The sequence below is a fragment of the Zingiber officinale genome, chromosome 2B (assembly GCF_018446385.1).
Source record: "Zingiber officinale cultivar Zhangliang chromosome 2B, Zo_v1.1, whole genome shotgun sequence".
In the NCBI taxonomy this organism is placed as follows: Eukaryota; Viridiplantae; Streptophyta; class Magnoliopsida; order Zingiberales; family Zingiberaceae; genus Zingiber; species Zingiber officinale.
The window spans coordinates 149,311,093-149,322,907 of record NC_055989.1 but is presented as its reverse complement, the minus strand read 5'-3'; the positions used below and the strand labels follow the sequence as shown (position 1 = coordinate 149,322,907).

At 36.4% G+C, this 11,815-nt stretch overlaps 1 protein-coding gene across 1 annotated transcript; it reads left to right on the top strand.

Moving 5' to 3' along the window:
* The first annotated feature begins 1,323 nt into the window (after nt 1–1,323).
* LOC122047785 (putative leucine-rich repeat receptor-like serine/threonine-protein kinase At2g19230) lies at nt 1,324–7,924 on the top strand. The gene is made up of 13 exons (XM_042609261.1): nt 1,324–1,839; nt 1,916–2,077; nt 2,832–3,328; nt 3,863–4,001; nt 4,105–4,176; nt 4,392–4,463; nt 4,541–4,621; nt 4,891–5,057; nt 5,163–5,410; nt 5,730–5,856; nt 6,276–6,344; nt 6,446–6,635; nt 7,275–7,924. Exons 1-13 carry the CDS (start codon nt 1,361–1,363, stop codon nt 7,723–7,725), a joined length of 2,754 nt encoding a protein of 917 aa, XP_042465195.1. The 5' UTR covers nt 1,324–1,360; the 3' UTR covers nt 7,726–7,924.
* Nucleotides 7,925–11,815: the final 3,891 nt, after the last annotated feature.

Genomic DNA, 11,815 nt, shown 5'->3' with positions numbered 1-11,815 from the left:
TTACCATTTTATATATAGATGTACTATTTGAATTATGAATATGAATGGATAGTTTAGTTTTTTCTATTAATTTGTTTGTATGAATTTTTATTTGTATAAATGTTTAAATTTTATTTGTTTTAGATGATTATGATTATTTTTATTATGGATATTTAGATATTTTCTATTAATTTATTTGTATGGATGTTTGGTCGTATGAATATGTGGTTTTATGGATGTTAGTTTATTTGTGTTAGTGGTATTATAGATTGTGTGAAATGTATACATGTATGTATATATGAATGAATGAATGAATGTGAAATGTAATTGTGTTATTGTGAAACATTTTAAATTATTTGTATGTGTGAAATATTATCATTTGTGATGATTTCTTTTATATATAAAAATTGTAAATAAGTTGAAACCTAAATACAAATTGTTTTACTGATACAAATTGTTTATTTACTATGGACATTTATTTTCCGCTGAGAATAATAACTATGGAAATTAATTCTTTAGAAATCAGTGACAGAAAATATAATTCCGTCAATAAACTCTTTTCCGATAAATTATTTTTTATTATAATTCCATTATTAAACGTATACACTAATGAAATTATGACGAAATTTTTCGTCCATAACTGAGTTTATTCTTGAAGTATTTGTTTCATTTTTTTCAATTAACCACATGCTAATTATCATACATAAAAATAATTTTTATTTTTTTATAATTTTTTATTAACCTCCTTTTATATCTATAAAAAGAATTAAATTTTTTTATTAAAGGTGCAAATCCTTTACCAGTCGGAGTGCATGGTTTGACGTTAAAGGTGCGACTACGTCCAAAGGCGCATGGTTTGACAAGTCAAAGCTGCATGGCGCGACAACGTGCGCTAAAAACACAAACGCGGTCTCGTCACGCCCAGCTCTGGTCGTCTTGGAGATTTGCAGTCTGCTACAGACAGCTTGCACGACTAAAACGTCATCTAACCCGCCGAGTATGTTCCTGGCATGTGTTGATGCGTCGAAACTTTGTATCGTGTTTGGAGTAGAAAACAAGATCAAAGGAGAGTTTATTTTTTAATTCGACTACTGTAATTTCTATAGTTTCAACACGGCGCGGCGCACGATTGATATTCCTTACGTGTAAGAAAAATATAATTTTTGTCACTTCTATTTTAATTTTTTCAAAGTCCACTTGATACATTCAATTTTACCATAATTTTGTTAATGGTAGGATTGAATAAGAGCGATTTTAAAAGTTCAGGACTCGTTTGTAACGATAGAAACAATGGGAGGTGAAATGAAAATTGTTCTAGATTCTACATAAACGGTGCTCTGCTCTGCCATGGCGATTGCTTACCGGAGTCCGGAAGAAGAAAATGGATTCCAGATTTTGGTGGTCGATTCTCCTCGCCTTCGCCATGGCCTCCGCCGGAGCTCGCTCTCAGTCCACCGACGCCCTCGGCTTCCTGTCCATCGACTGCGGCATCGAGCCCGGTTCGTCCTACGTCGACCCCCTTTCCAACATCTCCTACGTGTCCGACGTTGGCTTCATCGACACAGGCGTTAACCGCAACATCTCCTTCGCCTACGTGGGAAATTTCAGGACCCCTGGGCTCCGCACCCAACGCGCCTTCCCCAACGGCACCCGCAACTGCTACACCATCGGGTCGCCGGCGGTGGAGCGGGGGTCCAAGTACCTCCTCCGGGCGTGGTTCTACAACGGCAATTCCAACAGGCTCAACGGCCAACCGCAGTCCTTCGACCTCCACCTCGGCGTCAATTACTGGGACACGGTGAACGTGACCGCCGCAGAAACATCGTACTGGACGGACACCATCGCGGTGGCCACCACCGGGTATAGTTCATAGTTCAGTAGGTGAAACCGTGAACTATTGAATGAACAATCAACAAATGTGATCTCTTTCTTTTAGGTATTTCTCCGTGTGCCTGGTAAACACCGGCACGGGGACGCCGTTCATCTCCGCAATCGACTTGCGGCCGCTGAAGGACAGTCTCTACCCCGCGGCGAACGAGTGGCGGAGTTTGGTGCTGTACAACCGGTGGAACTTGGGAGAGGAGTCTGACCACATCAGGTGGTTATAATAATAATAATAATAATATATTATTATTATTATTATTATTATTAAAAATAAAAATCTTAAAAATCACAGTACACATTTTACTGGGAAATATTTAATGATTAAAATTAATATAATTGAAGTTGATATTTTGGTCAAATATTATAAAATATTAGCTAATTTCACTAAAAGCCTTTTTGATTGATTTTCACCCTCTCTTATACAACATAACTAGTATAATTTTCAAAAATTATATAATATATTTTTGACATTCAGCTAACTTTTAATAAAAAATTTAATTAAACATTATATATATGTGTAATTTTAAGATTATTTTTTTAAAGTATTAGTTAAATTTGTTTGCATACTAGCTTTATTTTAGCACATTTCAAATTTAATTTTGTCTAAATATTATATATAAAAAATCTTAAGTAATTCTTGAAAATTATATTAGAAGCCTTGACTTTTTGGATAGTATAAAGCAAAATTACTTTAACTAATCAAAATTCTTATACATAAAATTTATTATATTAAAATATTTTTTAACTTGTTATTTTTTAAAATTTGGCTTAAACTATTAAAATAAATGTAATTTTAATATGAAGAATAGGATGAAATATTATTTATTTATTTATTAAAAAATAATATCTTTATACGAGAAAATAGAAATAAAGAATATTCTTTTTTTTACTCAGAATATTCTTTTAAGTAATTTCTTTATTATTTTTGGAGTAAACGGTAAAATGTGCTTTGCGCTTCCTTTGTCCAGGTATCCGGACGACCCTATTGATCGGGTGTGGTCGCCATGGAGCTCCTCGGAATGGAACTGGAACTGGAACGACGTCTCTACCAACTCCACCGTCGAAAACTTCCCCCAGGACCCCTTCGGCGTTCCGTCCGTCGTCATGCAGACCGCCGTCACCCCCATCAACTCCTCCAGCATCGTCCTTGGATGGGATCCCATCCCTGGCTACGTCAACCAGTTCTTCCCCATCCTCCACATATCCGAGATTTTTTACCTCTCCGGTACAAATCAATCGCGGCAGTTCAACATCTACGAGAATGGATTCCAGTGGCTGGGGGATATAATGACCCCCTCTTACCTCTCCTCGGACTCCGTCTACAGCCTCGGGCCCCTCACTTCGTCCCCCACCTATAACGTCTCCCTCGAGGCTCTCGGCAACTCCACTCTCCCGCCCATCCTCAATGCCTTCGAGCTCTACATGGCCATGAGCAACACCTCCGTGCCCTCAGATGCTGGAGATGGTACGTAGCCGCTTTCGTTTCTTCGCCCTATTTTTTTACCCTTCTCCCTGTTGCAGTGTAACAGGGAGGAATATCTTGCCCATCAAATGCTTGATGGAGAGTTCCAGAAAGGGCAAAGGCAGAGTGGGATCGTGAAGAATGTAGCTTTAGATGCCCTCGAAAAGCTTAAACCTTTATTTTAAGTTGTTCAAATTTTCCTAAATTTGATATATCTGCCAGAAGAAAACTTAATTATGATAATTGGTATTGGAAAAGGACCAAAACAAATCAGCATAAAGAGAAAAAAAAACATTAGCTCGAAAACCAGTGTTGGGATTGGAAAGTACATATGATATTAAGCAGATTGATCTTTATTTCAATGGACTCTACTGATATAGTATCGTTGGGAATTTTAGTGCTGATTATTTGTTTAATATTTGCTTTGGGGTGTGCTACTGCTAAGATACTTTGACTGGCCACATTGTTGATCTTTATTTTTTTCTCCTGAGCAATGTCATTAGCTTAGATTGTTGATTATTTTTCTCTTTTTTACAGTTGATGCCATGACAGCTATCAAGGAGCAGTATCAGATCCAGAGGAATTGGATGGGAGATCCATGTTCCCCTAGCGCTTTTGTTTGGGACAGACTAAATTGCACTTATAACTTGTCAAATTCTCCAAGAGTCACTGCTTTGTGAGTTCTACAAGCTCATCTATCTCAAATTATTGGTCATGAAATACCGGGACCAACCGTTTGGAAATTCTGTAATATTCTTATTAGTCACCATGTTCTGTAGGAACCTGTCAACAAGTGGGCTGACGGGGGAAATAACCAAATCTTTTGCTAGTCTCAGTGCACTTCAATACTTGTAAGGCTACTCATTGCTTGCTATTTGTTTTCCTTTTTCCTTTCAGTAGTCATTGAATATGGCAAACAGTCATTAGCCGTCTTAGATTGTTGGGATCAATTCTAGGCCATAGCAAACCTTTGTTGCGAAATCATGCAACATTTTAGAGTCTTGTTCAAAGGAATGCCATCTGAGGAATTATCAACTAACAATTGTTCTTTAAATACTGTTTTTAGGGACTTGTCTTACAACAATTTAACAGGGCCAATACCTGATGATCTAGCAAATTTAATTTCTCTCAAACTACTGTAAGCATAATTCTTAATCCTTTTTTCACTTTATTGAAAAGGTAGATAATGGTTTAACATTTCATGATTGCTTGCAGTGATTTGACAGGCAACCAGTTAAATGGATCAGTTCCTCTAAACCTCCTTGAAATGTCACAAAATGGATCACTTACCTTAAGGTTTGTGTTACATTTAAGTATAGGTCCTTTCATTTTTCTTTAATGATTCATAATATGTACGGCTCCGCTTGATCATTAAAGAGATCTATGCATGAAGTCAAGAAATATTAGGAGTTTCTGTTTAAACTTAATTAGAGTAATAATTTGGAATTAAAGTTTGTTCAATTTGCCCTTGAACTCAGCTGCTTCTTTCCTTTTTTGGTTGGAGAATTCTTCATAATTTCATACATATCTAATTTAACCATCAAACAAGTTATAATCTCATGCAGACTGGATGGGAATCCACATCTTTGTTACAATGGTACATCGTGCAATGAAATGTCTGTACCAAAAAAGAAGAAAATATCAACACCGGTGATCGCGATTCTTTGTACAGTTCCAGTTTTAATACTCCTTGTGGTGATAGCCATAGTTTGGAGTGTGAGGAAAAAACAAGGTGAGATTTATGTGACCAACTCTTGTAGTTCTTCAGTAATAATAGATTGTCATCTATTTTCTGACATTCATTTAACAATCTTATTCTTTATTTGAAACTTGAAAGGGTTGAGAAAGGATAGCTCAGTGGATCAACAGAATAGTTTCCCAAAACAAACAAATAATTCATTGCAGCTTGAAAATCGCCAATTCACATACATGGAATTGCAAAACATCACTAATAACTTTCAAAAGATCCTAGGCAAAGGAGGATTTGGGTCTGTTTTCCATGGATGTTTGGAAGATGGTACTCAAGTTGCGGTGAAAATGCTATCACAATCATCATCACAAGGAACTAAAGAGTTTCTTGCTGAGGTAAATAAATCCTATATATATGTGGATGGTTGAATTTAATTGTTTATAGAACGTTGTTGAATGTGAATCCATTGGGAGATTTGCATAACCATAGACGAAGAGAGGGAATGAATGTATAAACTACAAAAAAATTTGTGGAGTTTATAAAATTTTATTATTTTTTCATACATGTAGTAACAATATTCTTGAACAATTGTGTTCTATCATGACTAGTCAGATCCTACAGAATATAAACTACCCTATTCACATCTGTTTCTTTGATTTAGTTTGGATCTTGATTTTTCTAGTTCGTAAACATCGCTGATTATTTTTTTTTCAGGCCCAACACTTGACTAGGGTTCATCATCGGAATTTAGTTTCTTTGGTTGGCTACTGCAATGAAGTAAATCATTTGGCGCTTGTCTATGAGTTTATGTCTCAAGGAACACTACAAGATCATCTGCAAGGTTTGGAACTTCATTTAATATCATTATCTAATAGCTAGTTCCTTGCAAAGTTTCACTTGCTTTATAGCTTGCATGACAAAATAGGTGACAAGAATTAGATTCAGCTTACAATCTAACTATTCAAAGATATATTCTGCTGTCAAACACATGGTTATTTGAATCTAAGATGTGTATATTATTTGCTTGTTGTGTACAAGTAAATTTTTAATGATAAAATTGAATTATAGTTTTATGCAAGTTCAATGCAACTGAGAGTAGAATGATCATAGAATGATGATGTCTAGCAATGCTTTTATTTATACAAAGGACTGACGAACAGAGTAGCAATCCTAGTACTTATACAAAGCATTCTTTGCTTCATTTAACTTTTTGCTTTTCCTTATTGGTTGTCAATGACTTGTTAATTTAACATGATGCAGGCAGGGCAAACAATGCTAGGGCTTTAAGCTGGAGACAACGTCTTCATATGGCAATTGATGCTGCACAAGGTTTGGAATAATGTGAATTGTCAAGTATCAATATCCACTTGCTTTATTTCGAGATCATTCATCTGAGACCATCTTGTTTCATCTATTAAATTGCATTGCAGGGCTAGAGTATTTGCAAAAAGGATGCAAGCCACCATTAGTCCATAGAGATGTGAAGTCAGGAAATATTCTTTTGAGTGAAACCTTGGAAGCTAAGATAGCAGATTTTGGACTTTCGAAAGCTTTTCTAAGTGAGGCAAACAGTCAGATATCCACTGTAGTGGTGGGAACTCTTGGATACCTTGATCCTGAGTATGTTACTGTTTTTCATTTATTTAGTTGTTTCAATCAAGCATCTTTACCCAGTAGAAAGATAGTAACCAAGGTATTCAAAAGAAAAAAAAACAAATCGATGATCATGGAAATTCTTGCACTCCCCTTCCATGCATCTCTCTATGTGCTTGGACTATTTACTTTGATTTTTTTTTAAATGAAGGAAAGGAGGCTTGGTTCATAATATATATGTTTTTTCTATCCTGGAATGAAATGCAACCCCTGAAAAGATTAGTAGTTGTAACAATAAGTAGGCAAACAAATTTAAAGAAATAGATTAATAGAAAATACATCAAGTTAAATTAAGAGTAATCATGTTTTAAGATTTATAGGGCAGTAGCAAGTGGTATTTGGATTTTCGCTCAAAGTTTAAATCATATATCTAGCATGTTTAGACTGTAAATCCATTTTGTCTAATAACAACAAGCATATGCACATTGTGAAAATCCGAGGCCATATTCAGCCATGTCTCCACAACTAATCTTCTGGACTAGTGATTCTCTCTCTAGAATGACTAACAATGAGACAAACAACTTCAACTAAAGTGTCATTAGCTTTCACATTGTGTTTATTTTTGTGCAAAATTTATGATTGGAAATATGTTGTATCGCTTGTCAGATATTACATTACCTTCCAGCTCAGCCAAAAAAGTGATGTGTACAGCTACGGAGTGGTTCTTTTGGAACTGATCACTGGGCTACTTCCAATAGTTCCAGGTACAGAAAATGTACACCTGATCCAATGGGTGCTCCAAAGGCTTTCTAAAGGATACATTGAGGATGTTGTAGACCCCAGGCTGCAGGGGAAGTATGACATAAACAGTGTTTGGAAATGTGCTGATATCGCACTAAAATGTACGGCACAAAGGTCCCAAGAACGGCCAACCATGACAGAAGTTGTGATGCAACTAAAAGAGAGCTTAGAACTAGAGAACTCTCATTATAACAATGCAAACACAGTCACACACAATGAGAATCTATACTCAGAAGTAAGCGATGTGAGCCTGAACAGTGTTCCTGAGATAGGAGTTTCTAAAATGATTGAGATTTCCGGACCAAAGGCAAGATAAACACAGGTTTGCTCGACTCTTCCCTCTTAAAATTGTGTCATAATGGTTGTTAAGGTTCAAAAATGTCATTTCCTTCAAATTTATTAGTGTAGCTTTTTACATGTTATTACTTGTATGAAGGAAAATAGTATTTGGTGATGGAGTGTAGATGATACTTTTATTTTCTATGGCAAAAACTATTGTATGTTCTTCCATTTCATCTTGGAACAAGCATTCGTATTTTCACAATGTCATCTCTTTGTTACAGAAAAAAATCTTTGTTTTTTCTTGCTCCTTGTGTTGAGATACTAGTTTCTCAATCCTTGACAATAATGTCCAGTGTAGCCGATCCTCATCAATACATTGTTTTAGCATATTTGATATCTAATATCGCTCAAATTCTGAAATTGAGACTTGTGGTAGCCAGTGTTTTCAAACGCAAATCTCGGGTTTGAACTGGTCGACCTACAGTCGAGCTGATCAGCATAAATGTTTTCAATCTGTTCTGGTTTCAAAAGCATCAACTCAAGCAGGATTTAAACAAACCGGTGAACTTCAGCTTTATCATCAGGTAGTCTGTTTGCTTCACATCTCGATCAAGATTATAGATACTTAATACTTATCAGACTTTAAATGCAGCAAAGAAAAATATTTTGTTTAGTTTTATGGAAATGTTGCTAGCTAAATTAGAGTGATTTAGAAATCTTTGAAACACTACAAAAAAAAAATGTTTCCTTAAAAAAATAAACTAGTAAAAGACTTTTAGGCAACAATCTCCACCACCGATGATCGACAATTCGAGGTGCTTTTCGTCGTCCTCCAGAAGACGGTGACAACTGACGCCAACACTCCCCTTCCATTTTCTGCTTTAGCGATGACGCCATGGTCATTTAAATTTTTTTTTTTCGAATTTGAATTTGGTTTGAACTTAGAGTTTGATAAATTATCGAATTTTTAATGATTGTTTAATTTTTTTTATATTTTAATTCTATTTAATTAGTCGGTGAGCTTAAAATTATGAATTTATTAATTTATTTTGAGAATTTTTTATTTATAAAAATTTGTCATTGAAATTGATTTATAAATTTTATTTGTGGATATTATTTATAAATAATTTATCAACTCTATAATATTAACAGCTGAATATATATTGAATAAAAATTAAAAAGACTTCTAAATTAAGAGAAATATCAAATGAGTCTTGTTTTTTCAAAAAAAAAAAAAAAAATGGAATTGGCACCCTTGCCATGATTTTATCTTAAAGATGCCTTTGGATCCAATGTTCTATAATATGTAGAAGCTATCCAATAATTGCTACAAAGTATTTAAAGTGAATTTAGTATTTGAGGTTTATGATTTACACCGTGTAAAAACTACTAACTAGCTTCTATATGTTGCAAAACTTAACAGGTAACTACTATTGTAGGATCATAGGTACATGAGAGGGGGTGAATCATGTGTATTTTAAAATTTATCTTTTTTGTCTTTCAAAAAAAAAGTGCGTAGCAAAATAAAATAAACTAAGTAAGAAAACAACACACGTTCGGTTTTATTTGATTTGGAATCTTCGACGACTCCTATTCCAAGACCCAGGTCCTTCGGACATTTCTGATGGGTAATTCACTAATCAATCGTTTCTTTCCAAAGTATGAATTGGTAACAAAACTACCAACTTTAGAATAAGGAGTGTCGTAAAGAAAACAAGAGTAATAGTAAGCAACAACTACACTTTACCAAAGTCTAGGTTCGTTTGAGCACGTAGTGATGTCATGTCGTTCTTGCATAGTTGAGGCTTGAAATGCAGCACAATGTGATGTAATATTAAGATTTTTTCTCACAAAATTTATGGAATCTTGATCTTTGAACTTTGGAAATTTATCTCCCTCGTCCTCTGTGTATGTTCTTCTTGCCTTGCAAGTTTGCCTCATTCATAAATGAAGATATGAATTTGTGCTAACAGCTAACCTTCATAGTGTGGTAGAAAACTAGAAATGAACATCAGAACATGGAAACATCAAAAAAATAATTTTTTTTTCCTTTTTCCCTTCTCAGTTTTAACTTTTAAGACTTAAGAGTTTCAAACCCCTAAGAACTAAGGAGCAAGGAGTAGAAGGAAATTGCACCTTTCTCTCAAATAGGGCTTGAGAATGTTCTCGGCACACTAGACCTCCACCGCTCCACGTCTAACATCCGACAATCATTGGTTCAACAACATCGGAGAGAGGAGCCGCTGCAATGACGCCACCGCCTCTTGCAAAATTCGGAACTCGTATATGTTTTTCAATCAAAATGTTTAATTTATATTTACTAATAATATTATTACTCATAATTAATATTATACCTAATATTAATAAAGTTTATACATGGACTGGGGGGGTCGTGCCCCCCCCCCCCCCCCCGGGTCAATGTGTAAATCCTCCACTGGTTGTGGAAACATGATTGGATATGACCTGGGATTTTCACAATGTTCATCAGTGGTGACCTAGGTTTTGATGTGTGTGTCAAAGAGTTTAAGTTAGGTTTTCATATGTATTTGATATGTGTTTGAGTCTTACAAGACTTGGTGAAACACATGAGGAACTTGGTGCTGCCAAGATTGGAAAACTCATCCAAGGGCTCGGATACTTGAGTCGGTGAAGGATGATGTGGAAGACATCCGAGGGACCGCCAGACGAGGAGCAATGGAGTGGAGCCAAGGGAAACGGACTTCAAGGCAACGTGAAGGATGGCACGGAGAGGAGTCGCAGGTTCGGGTGCATCTGAGAGACAAAGGTCGAGAAAGAGGGTTTCAAAGGCGACTCCGGAAAGGATGAGAGTGTGAGAATGTAAAGGACTAGTCGACTGGTCATGGGACCAGTCGACTGATCCAATTTCACAGAAAGCATAGAATGCTTCTGTGCTCATCGGCTACGGGGACCAGTCGACTGGTCCTGAGACCAGTCGATTGGTACATAGTCGTTGGCAGAAATTGGGTTTCTACAGAGAGCGTTTGGCTGGGTCTAACGGCACACTAGTCGACTGGTGCTTGGACCAGTCGACTGGTGTCGGGGTTGAGTTGATATGTTGATCAACTCTCTCCTCTTATTTAAGGGGAGCTTTGGGGCATGAAGGATTTTACTGATGTTCATTGATAAACTCCTTGTCATTGTCCAAAGCTTCCAAAAGCCTATTCTCTTCCTCCCAAATCTAAGTTCCATCTTGTAAGAGGAAGATATTCTTTGTGAGAGGTTTGCTCCACCGATAAGGAGAAAGCTCTAGCAGGAGATTGTCGGGGACTGATCTACCGAAGGATCAAGGGCTCGTCCACCTCAAGGACACCCCATGGAGTAGGATCAAGCAATCTCCGAACCACGTTACATCGAGCTTGTTAGCGTTTGTATTCTTCCTTGATTGCTTTCATTATTTTTGTTTAGTGTATTCCGCTACGGACTAACCTTGTTGTAGAGAAGAAATCGATTTTGGGGTGGCCTAGTTATCCAACCCCCCTTCAAGCTGGCCACCGATCTCCCTACAGTACTGGTCTTTATGTGTGTTGTCATTAAGCCTTTCGTAGTTAAAGATCATTCGCTCCTTTCCTTTTATCTCCTTACCAGTCTTTGTGTCCACAGTAGTCCCTGAGTGTACTATGATTGTGGTAGTTCTGTGTCTGCTTGTACTCGGCTTGATAACCTTGAGGTCTAATAGTGTTTTAGCTTTCTGAAGGAGTCTTGCATTTGAGGTGTCACATGTTTGAGTGGTCTATCTTCAATGGTCAACTTTGGATTTTTTATATCCAGTTTGCACTTGATCTTGTTTTGATGCCAAAACTTCATTGGGTCCTCACCCACGTATCCAGCATCTATCAGTTTTTCTATAGTTTTAGAAAAATGTTTGCTTGGTTCAGTGGTTACCTCCTGAGTATAAACTTGCTCACTGATTTGATGATATTCTTCTTCGTCTAGGTCCAATTCTTCCAAGTGGCAGACTGTATTGACAATTTGCTGAGTTTTAATAGTTGTAATGTTTTTGTAAAATGTTACCTCATTGCCTTCTATGTGAAGTCCGTCGTACATTGATCGGATGAAATTACATCCCAATATCATATTTATATTTCCTCCCAGATGGAGGGGGA